The following is an 18,942-nucleotide window of genomic DNA, read 5'->3' on the forward strand; positions in this document are numbered from 1 at the left end:
ATATTACTTAACCATTTAGGAAAAAGAAAATGTAGAATCATTTCTGGTTGTAAGATGAGCTGCAGAATAGAAAATGGTGCGGACACAACATGTGCACACCATAATCTGAAATACTTGATGTAATACAGACAATGTAATTTATTCTTAAATATAAGGACATGCATGTCAGAAAAAAAGATGTTTGCTTAGAAGAGAGCTATAGAAATTATTTAAGCCCTGTTAAACAGTAAAAGACCACAGAAAAAAGGTTCATTTTTTTTTAGAGAAAGGACATTACTTGAACTTGGTGTGCAATTACCTGTTTTCCAAAATAATGATAGTGAATCTAGCTCCAGAACTGAAAGTTGAAGTTAACATGGTATAGATGTAAGGGTTTCATTGCTCTTTTAAAAAATATTTTACATAATTACTTACCAAGATATGGTTCTAAATTATTTATCATTAAATCTTGATGTTAAGTTCACAGTTAATTTTTAATCATGGGGTATAATTCTGTTGAAAATAATATTTAGACCTTGAAACTGAGAAATACATAATCAGCTCTTCTTTTTCATGTTGACTTCTGTAACTCTAGAAAATTCTAAGTCTTTTCTTTGGGAAAACATATTTTTCCTTCAGTTCTTGCATCTAATTTTCTCCTCTTTCTCTGCCAATAATTATTGAAAGAACCATAAACAATAACTATTGAAGTAAGCTTTATAAAATCTAGTGTATAAGCTAAAACCCAACTACCTTGTAGTGAAAAAAGACATATTTTAGGAGCAGTAAACTAAAATCACTTACTGATTTGAAAAAAGCTCTGTCATGCTTCAAAGAGAAACTCATGTCAGAATGCTTTTTATTCTGGCATAGTTCTATAAAAACTGAAGATTGAACAACAGTATTCTTAAATTAAGAAATCAGAGTAACTTAATATTCTTTCATTTAACTTTTAAATTCTTTCATTTCTTTGTTGTCCTTTCAGTCTTTTTTTCTCATAGGCATATGTCAAACTATGCCATAAATTGTATTTGCAGATGAACTAAAAGGAAAATACATTTCATGATTACAAAAAAGGGAGAAATTTGCAAGTGCTGTTGTGAACTAAATATAGGAACAGATTTTCATTTGCTTAGCAGTATTTTCTACTACTTCACCTAAACAGAACAATAGAAACTGTGGGATAGGGAAAAGCTTCTAGTTGTCTTGGTCCTTATTGGAATTCTGTCATTCTCTAAGCACATTTAACTTCTGTGTTTAATTATTTTGTTAAAATCAAGATGCTGACGCTTTACAAATAATAGGTTCTTGCTTTTCCGTAGCTGTGGTACGCTGTCGAGCCAGGCAGAGAGTAGAAAGAAGAGTAGAAGTGCTGCTGACTGGTGTAGTTCCTGGTGCAACTGCTATGCCTGCCGCGAGAAATTCTGCCACGGTCAATACAAATAAGCCAGCCAACATCCAAGAAGAAGTTCAAGTCACTGACGGTAAGAATAAATAGCTTGGATATCATGCTATTTTAGGAACATTGCAAATAAGATAAGTGCTTCACCAAATGTAGCTCTGCCATGACAACAGATGAGGTTTAGACAAATCCTTCTCTCAGGCCATATTTCTACCCCGTTGCAAATATGGGACATTCGTATAACAGTGTGTCTGCAGTTATAGGCACCTTTGAACCTGAACCTTTCTTTTTCTGTCTTGGATGGGAGGCTTGCACACATACCCTCTCTCCTTTAAAAAAGAATAGCCTCCACAAAGTCTAAAGTTAGCAAAAATATGTCTGTGTAAGCATTGCAAGGAAATATTTATCTGTAGGTTGTCCCTATTTGTAAGATGCATTCCCACCAGCAGGCCAATATCTGCAGCAAAATGGATTGAAGAAGGAGGCCTTGTTTGAAAGAAGCAATAAAGCTTTGTGAAAAGAAAGCTTCCACTTACTGTTAATCAGCAGAGGACACAGCGAAAATCAATTTCTTCGGAGATACACCAGCTTTTCATATTGCATCTCTCTGAAACAGAATGGCACAATATCTAAGTAGTAAGAAAAGAATGCTTGTTGCTGCTGTATGCCCAGTGTTTCTGTTAATAGATGTGTGTTAACAGTCATACTACAACAAATTATGCATTCTTTCATTTTACCTTCATCAATTATTGCACCTTTGAAGCTTAACCTATATTTCTTTTGGGGTTCAGAGCCATCCTACTTTTTTAGAAAAATGTTATTTAAAAACTATGCCACACAACATGAGACATCCTAATATGTGTTTAACATAGCTGTAAATGAGGGGAAGGGATTTCACCCATGCTCCAACTTTGTCAAGAGTGTAATACATTGTATGGTGGTAAAAGCTGAGTCTACAGAAGTTGCTATGATTGCTATCTATTAGGCAATCAGTTTGAGAGGCAGGCAAACTTGGCTTTTGTGTCTCATTTACGGCGTTTAGAATCTGGCCCAGTAGAGGCTTTGTTACAGAAACTCTCCTGCTAAAGAACTGTGAAAAACTGAAAAGCTGTAAAAGGTAAATCCAAATGCATTATGTCCTTCCTATAAGAATGGTTTTCATGCAAATATGCCCTCACCCTGCACACTGACCGATGTGGTCTCATATCAGCAATCACTGTCCAGATCTTTAAACAGAATTTTTTTTTTTTTTCCAATACTTTTAAAACAGGAGGGGAACTGAAGTTGAACTGTTAACAAGAGCTTGCACAGCATATACTTACTGATTACTTAATATTTGTAATTACTTAGTTAAACTTTATATTTGCTCATATTGCAGTGTCAAAGATAACTTATCATTTGGGCATATTATTATCTTATATTCCCATATTACAAAGTGATAGTGATCAGTCTAGCAAAATAAAAACATGTGAAGTTCTCAACATACGTTCTTGTCTCTTTGGAGAACTGTAAATATTATTATTTAATGTTATTCAGCCTTGTGAGAACTGCTGTGTATCAAAATACATGGTACTTTTTTTTACTGTAGAGTAGCAGGCTTAGCTCTTTATTGACTTGTCACATATGAGTAGGCTACCTTAAATATATCTTAAACATACCTGAGCTATTTCCCTCCAGCATGGTGGCATCTGAATTGACAAGAATAACATGCATTGAGCGACTTGAGGCAGCATTTTGAAAGACTTGCAGATTCATGATGTGTAGTGCTTGTTTAATTCATAGGAATAATATTTCATATTTATTAACACTGGCTTCTGCACATGCTGCAAGACATTGATTTGGGACATTGCACCTTTTCAAGCAAGAAGTCTGGTAATGAAATGCTTTACATCATAGGTAGTAAGATCATTTTTAACTCTGATGCTTTTCATGGTTTTCAATGACATTATAATGTCATTATTGCTAGATGAATTTGATGCCTGTTAGGAATCAAATTTAATGGTACTATCTCAGCTTTCTGCAGTCTACTAGTAATAATGTAAATAAAAGCGTAAACCCCTAAGATAACAGCCTGGCAAGCTGTTTTTCATTTTTTCTCTTCTGAAAGAGTGATTCATCAGAGTGTATGTGTGATGTGCAGTAAGCAGTTTTTATATCCAAAGATAAATGATGATAATTACTGGCAGATCAGATTTAAACAGCTACTACTGTGCTTCAGTATTTAAATTATTTGGACAAGTATAAATTCTTGGGAAGTGAAAAATCTTTAAGCATGTCTTTTACGTTAAAAGAATTCAATTTCATCCAATCCAGAAGACACCATCTGAAACAGAAAATTATTATAATTTCTTAAGAAAGAGGGGACAATGTAAATACCGTCTAGCTAAAATTACATAGTTTGTTGTTCAGAAATCAGCAAAGTTCCAGAGATCAAATAATTAAAGCTTAGTGTTTTAGATGTAGCAACTATATGGCCCTTTAAAAAATATTTTTCAGTTGTTTTAAATGTATATTTTTAATTTATATGTATTTTTGATCTGTTTTCTTACATATGGCTCTAAAGACTTTTTTTTTCAGTAAACTAAATTTAAGACCCAAGATTCATCCAAACAAGTGTGAAGATTGTTATTTTTTATTCTAATAAAACAGCTTTTTTAGTTTACTTTAAATATTCGATGGGAAATACAACATGTTTAGTTTTCCATGATCTTCTAAGAAAAACAACAAACATTCACAAATTATCAGTATATAGATATTTGACTGAAATTGTAGTACACAGCCAGAGTATCTTGTGTGGTTGAGGAAATACACTAATCAGTCTGGTTCTGTCTCTGTGTTTGTAATGGTCCTTTGTAACCCATCCCTTTCAATTGCTTCAGTTTATCGCATAAACCAACCGTAATGGCTGGGTGTTTATAATTAACTTCCCTAATCTTTATTATTTCATAGCTCTTCTCACAGCCCAAAAGGCTGCTCTTAGCTCCTTGCTCCTGGGTTCTTATTTCTGGGAAGGTTTCAGGAGACTTAATTTGGTGGGGGGGAATAATGCTGTCCAGGTTCTGTAGGGTAACACAGGTATGAGGGATTTTTTTATGTTATGAGCAAGTTTCACAGCTATGCTGACTGCTGACTAAACGGATGGACAATTCAATTGCACCTAGTGGTTAAACAACATTTTCCAGATATGTTAATCCATAAAGTACATTGGCATACGTTATGCAAAGTATATCTGTACCCTTTGTTTCACTGTCTACAAAACCAGCAAATATATATATATTCTACACATTTTTTTAGCAATTATCTAAATTATGGAATGTTCAAAAATTCCTGAAGTGCTGACACTCATCAGAATACACTCTAATTTCTTTAATTTCATTAAAGTGGCTCTTTGAAACAGGAACAAGAGCAACATGTCCAAACACACATTAAAGGCTGTTCCCCACCCTAGCAAGATTTGATGTTAGCCACTGGTGTGGATTCCACTAAATGCCAATTTGATGTGACAGATCCAGATCAGGAAGCTTGCTTTTCAGAAATGAGTTCAATAAAATTGGATATGACCAAAGAAATCTTATTAGCGTAAGGGAGAAGGATGCCAGTAGAGGTAGAGACAAAATATTGTTATAGACTTCTCTCTATCCAGAGCAATTTTAATTTAACTGCTGATAAAGTGTCTCAGATTAATATTGAAAGCAATATGAAGAGGATAATAATGATGAAGGTGGCCCTATATCTAACTTAAGCCATCTCTCTATTGTCAGAATAGTTGTGGAATTATTTTTGAAATGGTATTTGAGGATGAGAGAACTATAGCTATGTAAAAGATTGTTAAGTGATTTTTTTACTCTGTGAGAAGTGGAAGAAAGAGCGACAAAGTGTTTGTTTTGGATTAACAGTTGGTGAAAGCTGTTACCAATGGCAAAATGAAAGTGTTGACAAGGCAGTGAACCACCAGTTGGGTCACTCTGTAATGGATTATTACCCTGTTGTTACGGGTGACAGCTCCTGCTGGAAAACAGGGAACCCAGTAGAAGTCAAAGAATAGGGCATCAGAGTAGAAATGAGAGCCTAGACAGATTATTTTGCCAGCTACATAATTTTTGTTTACATCTGGCTGTTTGTTTCTTTATTTATGAGTGAAACATGGGAGAGATTTGATGCATTGTTTATTTTCTTTATGGAACTGCAATATGCACAGGCATTTTAATGAAGAACTTCAAATAGAATTTTATTTACCTGATGATGATATACAAGGTTATCACTTGGTCCATTAAAAAAATAAACAATTTAGCATAGTTTTTTCCCTCACAAGTACCCCTCCTGCCATTTCTTAATATAACTAGAAAAATAATGACAAATACCGTAAAAAAGAGCTTGTGAACTGTGAGCAAACGCAGTTTTTAACCACAAACCAGTGCCTATATTTCTGTTTACAGGACACTCATTCATTTCTGTTTCTTTCCTATTTTATAAAATGTTGAAATCTGCAAGCCTTAAGAATGAGAGTCATCGTTATGTAAATTAAATTTACTTTCTAACACCTATGCAAAATCATGCTCAGTTAAAATGTTCAACACTTACAGAGAACCAGATCAATTATAAACTAATCTGAAGTTAGTTATTCAGCTTCACAAAAGTGCAACCCCCGCGCCTCCAATGCAAACCCAGAAATGATTCAATTCTTCCTGGTGCTACTTTTCAGTATGATATACATCCAGGAAAAATGAGAAGTCCAAAAAAACTGATTGGCTAGCCCAACTTTTAAAAATGTGTTTTGAGTTAGAGGCTAAGGGAAACCTAGGCAATGTAATTTGCTGCAAGAGTCTATGAATTACTTTAATTGTTATATGATTGTGATTGCCAAAGTTCTGTTTCTCCCATTTCTTGTTCACAGAATTTCCTGTAATTTCTTTGGTTGGGTGATAAGGATGTATTACTTACATATAAGCAGCACCACTACACTCTTGATTTGTAAAGATATTTTGGGAAAGCTTCTGTAAGTCAAAACCATAGTCAGCACAGCTCTCCAGGACCTTAGTTGTGCTTCCGCAACATCATAACACCTCACAATGATCTATCTGCATTAATTTGCACCAGGTTTTTTGCATTATTTTCTCGTTAATTATGGGCCATCAACAAAGCATAGCTAATCAAAACCCTTAAGATGTGAACTCAGTAGGTTTTCTAGAAGAACAATGAACCAGTGCTCTCCCTCTCAGCTGTGTTTGTGTGCTTTTCATTATAAAAAAGCAAGCAGAGGGTTTATACACCTACATTTGCCTCAGATAATGTATCTGACAGTCACTGTAGTAACAAACACATGCACACGTACAACTAGTCTATCACAAACGCTCTTCTATTTCCAGGTTATTACATCCTATTGTCATTTTTGTGCTAAAATTCTTTGTCCTTGTCTTCCGTCTCTGAAGCTGCACTGTTCAAGTATTGTTGTTCTTGGAGAAAAGGAAGTTATCCACTCTAGATGTCCTTCATCTCTCCCACATCACACGTTTCCAGTAAGAACATGAAGCAAAAAGGAAAAAACAAAACTCCTCCAGTTGTTATGGAGAATGTATACTACTTTATGTTTTTGTAAATTAGTGCATCGAGCCTGTAGTTTTGACAGTTTAAGAATAAGTTGATCTGAAGATATAGCTAGTTATTAAAATTATAAGACAAGTAACTAGAAGTTACATAGAATCACTACAGAACACTGAATGAAATTGTAACCTTGAACCGTTACTCTTTCTTCAAGCCAGCTGAGGAAGACAGAGTGAAACTTCAGAAATTTACTACACAAAATCTTTATTAGTTCTGAAACTTGATTTGTATCTGAAAAATAACACAAGCGGATACTCCCATGAGATTACGTCTGTCTTACAGTAGAGGAACTTACACTACCTTGAGTTATAGATGTTCCACCTTATGTATAACTGAATGTAATTCATTGCATAAGGAAAAGGAAGCAAATGAATGTGACCCTAGTGATTAGGTCCTGGGTTCTAATCTCTGTGGCTCAGTCTATTTTGTATATTAGAAAAGTCAAAAGAAAAAAACCCATCTTTTTGTAATAGACCATAGTATAGTGTAAAACTGTCTAAGATGTGCTTACGGATCCTAATGACAGTACCAGAAACAATTTATCTACATTGGTAGAGGGTTCCATGTGAATAAATTTACATTTTTGTTAATTTTCAATGAAAAAATAATATGTGATCATTGAATTAGAGATTATATCATAGTACAGATATTAGAATTGAAATTATATCAGGAAAATTATAAACAATTTAAGTTATTTTGATGTGATGTAAGACAGATTCTTTCTATCTTATTTATAAGAATAATACTTTTATATGAACAGATGAGGAATACTTGCTAGGAAATTTTTCTTTTTTCCATATCCCCTTTCAAGTTAGAAGGAAACACAGACAATCACTCCTTCTGATGCTGCAAGTTTATAGTGCCCCTTTTACGCATGTTTCTGTTTGTCATGTAGCGTGGATTTTTAATTTGCAGAGCTACTGAGTGGGAGCTTTCAGTATGCGGGGCCATGTTTTCAAAACACAAAAATCTGGTTTTGTATGGGAAAATCTTCAGGCTGATGTTCTTTAGTCTGTAGTCACATGTGCTTATTTGCCTAGTGATTCAGATTAAGATACTGGGAAATAGCATAAGCTAAGCTGACATCTTTGTCATCCAAACTTCTAACAAATGAAGTTATTAAAAAAAAAAAGAACCAAAACAATGCCTGGTCCCTAGGTCCCCATTTCATATGATGACCATGAATCAAAGCATATATTGCAAATCACAAGAGCTAGCATATGTCCTTCGCATATGTCCTTTGCATTTGTCCTTCTCATATGTCCTCAAAAAACCCAACACCCAAAACTGTACAATACACACATTCCTATGCTGCATCTCTCTTCCTGGAATCCCCCCCCCCAAAAGATGCAGTTTTCATTGTGTTCAACAGGCAACCAGATTCTAATCAGTCTGGACTATTTATTTTAAGAGAAGTTATTCCATTGTTATTAAGAAAAGTAATGTGTCTGCCTGAAATATCTGCTAATGAAGTTAAAAAATTTTAAAACACTATATTATTGCTCTTCTAAAACTGACTTGCAATGTAATTGCAAGTGAGGAGTAGCTCAACAGGTCAGACTGTAAGGTCTTTTCAGCTTCTGGAAATACTGCATTCTGTAGCTGGCAGACTCGATACATGTAAAAGTGCCTTTAAAATCAACATGAAGCTCTTAGCTACATATGTGCTATGTTATTTCAAGCATTGTGAGTTTCGGAGTTTTCTGATTAAGAAGTCTTGCATTGGTTTGTGTCGGCTCTACAGAATTTCAAAGAGCAAATAAATGCTACTGGATATAGGAATATTTTAAACAGCAGTGGTTTATGACTCATTGAAAAACTGAAACTGGCCTTGCTGAGTAAGAACCGCATCTCAGTACAGTTGAATACATTCAGATTTTTAGCAGCAATAAGCCAAGGTGTTCCTTCTCACTCAAAAATATTTCAGACTGATCAAGGCTGATCAGAAAAATCTATTTTTATAAAAGCAAAGTGATTCTAATTTTGCACCCAAGCTACAAGATAGAAGTTAAAGGTAGTCAGAAAACACTTATTTTCTCTTGGAACAGGTATTTTAAACTTATTTATTGTATCGCTGCCATTAAAGCAGTAAAACCACCATACATTTTATAGACACACAGCTGATTTACAAAGTGATGCTTAGATCCACAATATTTTAAGATAGTATTCCTGAACATGAAGAATTTTAGAAGTAACTATGCAGGAGCTTGAATTTCTAAATGCATAATTACTCTTACTCACTAGGACAAATTATGTTTGTATTTTGCATATAACCCTAATAAGGAACTGTGAAGGAACTGAAATAGCTAGTGATAGGCTAAATCTATTTGTTCTTCTCATTTGGAACATCACATTCATACAGCAGTAAAATGATATTTTAACTGGCAAGTGATACAGTTCCATAAGTGGAGATGTTATGTTCCAAAATATGGAAAAGGGTGGTTTCTGTCTTAGAGAAGTATACTTGACATAGTACACATTGACAGTATTGGAAGACAAGGAGTAAGAAAGATTTGTAAAGCAAGTGGTTTTAAGAATGAATTTTGAAAAGAGAGAGAAAGTGACTAAGTGTACACAACATAATACAAAAAGCTAGAAAATTCTTGGAACACAAGAGTATGATAAAGGAATTAGAGCAAAATCACTGGTATCTTCTTAACCACTTATATGAAACTGGCAATTACGGTCATTGATGCATTGTCAAAAAAAACCCCAAACATAAGACATGTCCTTTGAGTTATGTATTTCCAGTAAAACACCAAACAATAAAAAAACCAAGCTAAAAACTAGGATACTTCTGAAGGTGAGAGGGCGTATGGGAGGAAGGAAAGAATAGCCATTAATGCTGACATATAAAGACTGGAAAAAAACACCTTGCTATTGCTTCATGATCTGCAGGTTGTCTGCTGGCCTGTTTGTAAATACACTGCTCCTCCAAAGGAATCTGAAGAAATTTGCTTGCATTGGTAGTTGGTATTCCAAACGACAAGCATAATTTGTTTTAGACATTAATGTAACTACTTTAAGCATTAAAGTACACAGACATCATCATGGTGAGTGTGGTGGAAAAAACTGTGAAATGATAAATAATATTGTTTTCAATTTACCATTTGTGTGGGCCAATACAAATTGAATAGTTAGGTTAAAAGACATCTTGAGTTGTTAATGATTTCAGGGGGCAGGATTCAAAGTGAGGCAAGAGTCAGGATACCATGGAAAAAACAATGTCTGTGTGAATTAAGGCTACATCATAACGTATGTTCATGAAGAAGCTGGTTTGACGTTGCCTGTGCCCTGGTACAGATGTGATCTCTATTTGCTAAAATTGCTAGCTAAATGAAGACAATGCTAAATAAAAAAGGAGAATGTTGAAAAAGGAATAGAATATTTTTCAAAGAATACATTTTAATGAGTTACTTTAAAACATTAATTTACAGATTAATGTACTAATCTAAGTAGAATGCCAGACCAAAGGAGGATAATGTGTGACATCCTTTTGTTTTTCATGAGGTTTTTGTTTCAGTTTACTATGCCAAATAATATAAAAATAAAGAAAGTAAGAGTGTGAAGAGGGGAGTATAGATAGACTTAATAAAAAGGGAATTAGTCCAAAAAGGATTCGGTGAGAGAAGGAATATATGGAAACTAGCTGCAAGGAAGAATGCAGAAATGTATGTGGAACAGCAGAGGCTAGATGCATACCGTGTATTTCATATACATGGATTCACCAACTTCCATCTTATGCACTAAATGTTGCAGTGTTTTGAAGAAAGACATTCTCAAAAAAAAGGGGGGGGGGGGGGGGGGGGGGGGAATGCTTTCTACTGCTTTCTTTGCAGTAGAAATCTGCTTTAGCAGTAGAAAGACGAACACTTAAAGAAGTGTTTTGAAAGAGAAAAAATTAGCAAACAAAAAACAAATGTAAGAGAAAATTTAGGAAAGAAATATTGAAGTTCGTTGCTAGGGGAATAGGCAGTGGGATGCAGGGTAAAAAAAGATGTGGCTAAGAGTGGAATTTTGCAGAGCCTTGAAGATATGGATGAAAAGCTTTAATTGGATATGGAAAGAGAAATAAATTTGCAGGGAAGAGATATAAAGATGTATACACAGAACTACACTGAGGATTTCCTTGAATTGCACTGAGGATCAATGACTATATTATGAACAGAAGGAGACCACTTTATCATCCATTTATTTCTTTGTATTTAAGGTAATTTGGTGCCTGGCATTTAATGAAGTGTATGATGTTATCTTTGCTGGTATTTATAATGCTCTACATACAGCACTTTTGTACCTGTATGAAGAAATTTACTGAAAGGCATATTCAACTACAACCAGGTCTTTTTGGGTTCTTGTGCAATTTGTTTATTCTGCTGCTATTATCCTGGAGTTACAACATTTTACAGTGAGAAAGAGATATTTACTTCTCAGATGAGATTCGTTTCTTACTGCCCGGTTGGTACTGTCTGCTTAAATGTTAGGATGTTCTTGACCACCAGGCTGCCTTTTATTTTTTTCCTTTATTACTCTTATAATTCACTTTTGCTATTCACTTGGATATTTACTTGAAAACTCTATTAAAATGATTTAATCTACTGTACAGTAACATGTTCTGTCTGCTGCTACTTTTGCTGGTAAGGCATAACTGCATACCTAATGTTCATTCCCCACTGCCGACTGAGTTCCAGCAGTGTGCGTGAAGAATCCTGGAAGACAGTGGAGAAGCAGAAGGGCAAATGTCAGATGAGAGCTGAATGGGGCTATGAAGAAAGATATTTCACAAGGTTTGGAAGGTCAACATTAGATGCCACTGTCTGGTAGAAGTGAGTAGTTAAGGTCTGGTCCTGTAGTTTCTATTTTACCAGTTTGGAGACTATTAGATCAAGAAGGGAAGAAAGCTTTGTTAGGTGTCAGGGCCACAATGGCTACTTAGCCTTGAAGAATTAGCAGAAACAGAAAAAAAAAAAAAAAATATCAGTGAGAGAGTGCAGTATGTTTACATTCAGCACCAAATAAAATAATTTATCTAGCTTTTGAGAAACATGAAGCTGCACGTTTATGAATGGCTGAGCTTTCATTCTGTGTTTGTATTCTGTGATTGTGCTGACCTCCTTTATTAAATAACAGCAAGTAAGATTGCAGCCTGCTGAATGGGAGGTGAGGAAGGCCAACTGAGTGAATTTACTTGCATCTCTGTTTTATTGCATCTATCCAAGGAAAAGCCTCTGTAACAAGGACAAGCATTTTTGTGATCTGAACCTCTTTCTATCGCAGCTTTAATTTCCTCCTGTCTCACTGGAAATGCGAGACAGCGCGAAACTAAGGAGAGTCCCTTAGAAAGTTCCTCTCCCTTGCTGTTTTTGTGTCGCCAAGTCTGCTGCAGATTAAGCGTTATTTGCAGAGAGCTCGGGTAGCTAGATCTCCTTTCGGTATCCACAAGAGACTGCAGCCTCACAGGCCAGGGTCCATTAGATATGTATCATCAGAAAACACAGACCGTAGTGAGCTGGTCTTCAGTGAAGTCAGTCGCTTTTCAAAAATATGAGGGAGGTACAAAAAGCTTCTCTAATGACAGGGTGAAACTCTGTTCCAGGTCAGATATATCCAGTGGGCCTTTCACAGTACCTTCTGTAGACATTAGTCCCATCAGTGCCTTTGTAATTAACTCTTTCAAAGCTTGAATACAGCTCCTTTTCCACTAAAAAGTCATTTAAATTCCTGAGATTCTTCTTATGTGAACCTGTTAGGCTTGTCTTTTTATTTTTAGATGTATGACATTTATTAATTAATTTTACAGTAAATCCTAACAGTCACAAAAATTCACATTCCCCCAATTTATATGCTCAGAGTGTAATATCCTTGGAGTTTCCACAGTATCATTCTTAAGAGTCAGAAAATAAATTTGAAAAAAAGTGGTCTATTTCCTTTCATCTTCTTAGAGCTTATTTAAAAAAAAAAAACCAACACATATCCTCAACACTTTAATTCTAGTGCTTTTGAAGAATTAGCCTTGCCAGCACTTGAAAATAAATATCAGCCAAATCATAGAAGCATATAGCTCAAAAACCTTATTGGTTTTTAAACATAGTTGCTTCAGTAATTCTGCATACACAAATGTTCCCTAAATGCATACTACCTTTTGGAAGTCTTTATTTATACAAAGGAAAACACTTAAAGACTGAGATTAATTGCCTTTCAAAACAAGAAATATTTAATGCTTTAAAAAATTTGTCTTGGAATAATTACCTCAAAAACATATTCTTACTCCTTTTCTTACTTAAATAATGCATAATATTCTTCAGGAAATATGAGGAAGTAATATTTTTTTATAATTGGAATTTCTTTTCCCTAGATGTAACCAGCTGTATATAAATAGCATGCTTATATCTTCACAGTGTTTGGATTGATAAATATCTCTATGTTGAGTCAGATGTAGTTAAAACTCTTCCTGCTGCTCTCTATTTGCAGAACAGAGGTGGATTAATTGGGGTATACTTCATATCTGCATATGTCTTTTACAATTTACATTAGATATAATAAGAACTTAACCTATACTAAAATAGTGATTTTTAAAAAGAAAACTAGTGAATGAAAACACACAAAGAGCTGGGCTAAAGGGTCAAGGCATATTTGCATAGTATGCTGTGTTGTATTTGGCATTACTTTAAAGAAAATGTTAATTCTGTCTCCAATGTTTTATTTATTTCACCATTTTAATTGAAACTAGAAATTCTAAGAGTCAAGAGAACTCTGAACATTTGACAATTTGGACAAATTTCTAGCAATTATTCACAACTTTTTTTTGCCTCTAGCTGCAGCCAGTTTGTTTAGGCAGCATGTGTATTATGGAATTGTCTAGAATCAAATATTAACATATTCACAGAGGCTTCCCATAGTATGATAATATAGCAGGCTTCAGGGCAGCTATCATGAAAATCTAATTACATTTTTCTTTTTTGAACAGGCCTAAACTAGATTGGCAGTGTAGATCAAAACCAACTAAGGGACCAGCATAAGGAAACTTTCAAATATTGGCACTTAGAAATGTATTACTTTTCCTTAGGTGTTGTAAATACTAAAATATTTTAACTAAATACTTAATATGAGCATAGAACAGGTTACAAAACAGCCTGGAGCAGAAAAAATATAAATATTTAATTGCTTCTGACTAAAAGGTGCTATATACACGTGTCAACCCAAACCCAAATGTCTTTGGATACTGAAAGCAGCATGCAATTCACGTTTTCTTCCTAGCATCTGAACTATAAGCTTTTCCTCAGTAGCATTGTGTGATATAACTGCTGAAAGAAACATCTGCTCAACAGTTGCAATTTTCTCACTGTAGAATGCTCCAAATGATGTCATATTTTCTCTCCTATAATAAGTTCATTTTTTATGTCTGAATCTTCATGTTTTGGCATTTGTCTAGGGTGACTACTACAAGCCTTGGGCTGTGTTGGAACCTGAATGCATGGCATAAACATTATATTTTTCAAACAGAGAAACAACAAAGCATGGAACAATGTAGGATGATTCTAGAAATTTTATAAATTCTAGGAAAAATATTGATGTCTAATTTCGTTATAACAAAGTACATTTATAATGGATGGATTAATACATGGAAATCCTGTATATTCGGTACTCAGTGTGTATCTACTATGACTGATAGTCCTTTGGTAACTGGTAATAATATTTTGCTTATTTTGATCTAGCATAAATTGTACAGACTTCTGTGTGAAGGATCCAGTTTAAAGAGTCAGAAATGTTTCAATATAAGCTGCTACATTTCTCAGGGTTAATCTGTATGGTACAAAAATATTGGCAACAAAAACTCAAGCTTCTTGTTAGCTAATGAAGTAGGAAGAAGGAATTCGTACATTTCAGAAAAGGAGAAGGGACGACAAGAATAGGAAGGCGTCTCCATACTCACTTAAATTTGGGTAGCATTACAGATTAGGAAAACCAAAGTAAGCTTTTATTCAACTATCTCACAGTGCATTGTCTCTTGGACTTTTCATATAAAGAAATATGTAGTCTGTATTTTAGAATTCCAGGTCGGAAGGCCTTAGGAATGAACTCTGCAGCTGACTGGCACTCTATAGCCAGCATATATTTACAGGGATGTACACACGGGAGTTCTGCACAATGCATTGTACTAAGCTGTGCAAATTCAAAATGTGCCCTGAGATATGTGGTCACAGTAAAACGAAATCTCCTGTAGGATTTAGTGGTTGTGTTAAAAGACTTTTAATCCATAAAACGTGTAAAACTTTTAAATAGATTAGCAGCTTGAGATTCTTTTCGTCATAGAAACATTCCCTTCTGTGCACAAATTAGTATTGTATACTTAATATCACAGTTTTCTTTATTACAGGTGGAGGAGGCATTTGATTCAAGAAGCTCAGCTGTTTATTCATATGTCATTACTACTTGACCTTTTCATATCTACAGGGTATAAGAGAAGACACTGCTAGTGACATCTTCACTATTTTTCTGTATTCTGTTTCTCAGACTTGCAGCCATCAATGGCACTGACATCCTCAATGACTTTTTTTTTTTGAGATTGTCCCAATGGCATTACTCAAAAATAGCATTACATTCTTGCAATTTACATTTGGCTGATGAAATAGAAATATCTCACTGTAATGCAGAAATGGTGGCCAGAACAATATTGCTGTTACTGTTCACATCTACTAAGTAGGCTTTCCAGCCTCTGTTTTGCTGGAAAGTATATAGCCTGTCATATGAAATTGGAAGATTTTGCTATGCAGTCAGAAGCAAAATCACTCAAGTTTTGGATAATTACTAGTTTTAGTTATTTGTCATTTTTAGTAACAAATGAAAGAATTGTAACTACTAACCAGCCAACTGTGTGACGTTAGAGTGCATACAGACTGATCTTTTTCTCTTGTATCGTTTAGGCTTCTTTACAACAGTGGAATTTCTCTATGAATTGCAATATCAATCAAATGAAATTAAATCTCAGCTTGAATCTTTGGTTGGTATGCATCTGGTTCAAAGAGAACGAGATACAGAATCTGGAATCGTAACACTGATCTTTAATATAGTGTTTGCACCTAACAAACCAATGAGGTAAGCTCCCATTCCTTATTACCAACCGAACATGCAATAAAATCCTATCATCTGGTCACTCTTAGCTATGTAAGCGCCTTCCTGTATTGTTTTCCTCATTTTGTTTTCACCTCTGAGATTGATTATTTTAGATTTTCTCACTTACTGATTCTCAATATGATATCTTTGATATTAAAACTGACAGTGTTTCTTTTTAATGCCTGCGAGATGGTTCTGTTGAGTTACTGCCTTAGTCTGTGTGTGCATCAATTTACTTCTAAATATTGGAGTATTGAAAGACTTCCAATGAAAATTAGTTGCTCTCAAAATTTGTGGAAAGCATACAGACAAGATGGTCTGTCAGTCTTGAAAAACTTTTCCTAGACGAGCATGTGTGCATGCATATTCTTTGGCTGGAAGGGATGGTTGAATTTGAAATTAGTCTCTAGTGCCCCAGTAACAACAGTCCACAGGAAAATATTATCCTCTTTTATAGCTGCTATATGAAAAATGATTGGTTCGCTTTGACTTATATTAGTACATCCCACCTCTTTAAAAAAAACCTGTGAAAAGGAGATCGTTTTTGGAGGGAGGGAAGTTGTGTCTTCCTTTTGAAGCAGTCAAATGTGTATGGGGAGGAGGCTGGAAAGAAGCTTCAGTAAGATGCAGGCACAAGGTAAATTCAGGGGCTCAACATTACTAGGAAGATTAGAGAGCAGTCACTGCTGAATGGCATGGGTTGCATGCAAAGAGGGTGGGTTTAGGATGCAGGAGGGAACTGTATTTGCAGTAATCCAAAAGGTTACTGAAATAAACAGAGGAAACCTTTAGGAAAGTCTATCCACCCACCTCATGCAGTGTCTTTGTGTCAGAAGTGAGATTAATTTAGAAAACCTTTTTATTTGTGCTCTGTCCATTATTTATTATTATTATTATTATTATTATTATTATTATTATTATTATTATTATTATTTTGTATTGGTTTTTTATCTTCATATACTTGAGATCTATCAGGCTTCATGTAGAGGACTCAGTAACGGCAATTAATTAGTTTCTTTGTTATCAGAATCTACAGCACCAACTCTCTTCTTAGATGGTCTGAAGACATCAGAGTCTGGAATTTTTCTAAAGTACATAGACCTACGTCAGATCTATTTGATTCTAATATGAACTGCTAACATGGTTTGGACCAAATTCTCCTCTAACACCACAGTAAATAAAGAATAATGAGTAAAACAAATTGAGTTAAATTTGTTTAACTCAACAGAGAGTAAGAGAAGAAGAATCAAATCTTATGGCTGTGCCCATCACTTTGCTTTCATATTATGCCCTTTCTTGTACTTTGCTGTGAATATCAAATGCTATTTAGTTTGCATTCCAGTCTAAAGTGCAACTGATGTGGACTATGCCACATAAAATTAAGGATGTATTCCAATTTAAAACTATCTGTATTTTCATTTTACTATAGTATAGTTCTACACACTCAAGGCTTATTTTGGATATTAATTTACTGAGTTTACGTTTGATAATGCTGTTCTATGTAATGAAAGGTTTTATTTGAAATTTTAAGGAATGAAGCAACTCTAGTAGTACGGTGCACTACAGGAGGTGTTTGGAAGTTTCCAATGCTGTTCATTGCCACAGAGCCAGAAGTGGACGATGTTATCAACATTGAAGCAGTTGGCCTGAATAAAGAATCTATAGTTGGCTTCAAGCTTACAAGCCAGACAAGGTAAAAATACTTATGATGAAGTATTTATGCAGTTTTCTGAGGCTAGAACTCACATTCAGACACATTGGATAGGATAGATTTGGGCAACAGAAATATAACTGAGCTGCAGCTATTTCAGTAACACATCATTACTTTCAAGTGCAGCATTGTATAGGTAACAAATTTTGAAGCTGTAGTGTAGGAAACAGAAACATCCTACATTTAGGCTGCAGCCACTCAATAGGAAATTTGTGGAATAGATCCAAATGCTTATATTATGACTTTAAAGTTTTGCCCTAAAAAGCTTTTGTGTGGTAAAATGTGTAATACAATGTTAAGGCAGGTGTGTTGTGATAATAAAGGCTCACTGTTAAAACCTTAATGTTTTCACTCATAGACTGTTTTTCAAAGTACTTCATACTTATACCAAGTTAAAAACAATCTTTTGCTTTAAAAATTGTTAAATGTGTCATTTTTTAAAAGTATTCCTGTTATGAATTAATCTCTACTCTGCCCTTTCACAAGATAAAATAATTGTGTCATTCTTCAATATTTTGTTACTCTCTTTTAAAAAAGTCCTGCAGAAATCTCTGTTAATATATTTGTACATACTTTTCAATATTTTCTCAGAATTTCATAATGTTATAGCAAACCCATGGTGTCATTTGTCTACAGCAGAAGGTCAAAGAATAAATTGTGTAGTACTGATACATAAGTTTTAAAATAGTAAATGGTGAACCTGAAAGAATTGTGATGCTTACAATCTAATTAGCTTATGGAAGTTTTCAAATTTCTTTTTTACTTTAAAATTGACTTTTTTTACTGTTTATCTAGAAAGTGTGCCAGATATGCTGATTGATAGTTAACTTTCATTGTAGATACATGCTTTTGTAACATCCCCAGCAGGAAGTGTCCTTGGTTTCAACTGATTTATTTCCAAAAGCTGTGCATCTAAGATGGACAGTTGTTCCAGCTTTTAGATGGCTGTCAGTGATGATAATTACTGAGGACTGTGAAAAAGGCTCCTATCACAGTGTTCAAGTTAACAGCTTCAATAGAATGGGCTGTTTCAGGACAAAAGTGAAGCAATTGCTCTGGCAATACTGTAATCTCCTGGTAGGTGTTTGATAGTAGTGAAGAGACCTAATGTTCTCCAGAAAGGTATTATAAAACCTGA

The 18,942-nt window shown here is 34.6% G+C and overlaps 1 protein-coding gene across 1 annotated transcript in view; it reads left to right on the plus strand.

Annotated features, from left to right (window-relative positions):
- CFAP47 (cilia and flagella associated protein 47) overlaps positions 1–18,942 on the plus strand; it is a 354,799-nt gene that overhangs the window by 315,571 nt on the left and 20,286 nt on the right. The window contains exons 60-62 of the mRNA XM_041125007.1: positions 1,302–1,463; positions 15,904–16,075; positions 17,625–17,786. Coding sequence (XP_040980941.1) covers positions 1,302–1,463; positions 15,904–16,075; positions 17,625–17,786 — 496 coding nt within the window. The remainder of the gene's footprint in view (positions 1–1,301; positions 1,464–15,903; positions 16,076–17,624; positions 17,787–18,942) is intronic.

The sequence above is a fragment of the Aquila chrysaetos genome, chromosome 7 (assembly GCF_900496995.4).
Source record: "Aquila chrysaetos chrysaetos chromosome 7, bAquChr1.4, whole genome shotgun sequence".
NCBI lineage: Eukaryota > Metazoa > Chordata > Aves > Accipitriformes > Accipitridae > Aquila > Aquila chrysaetos.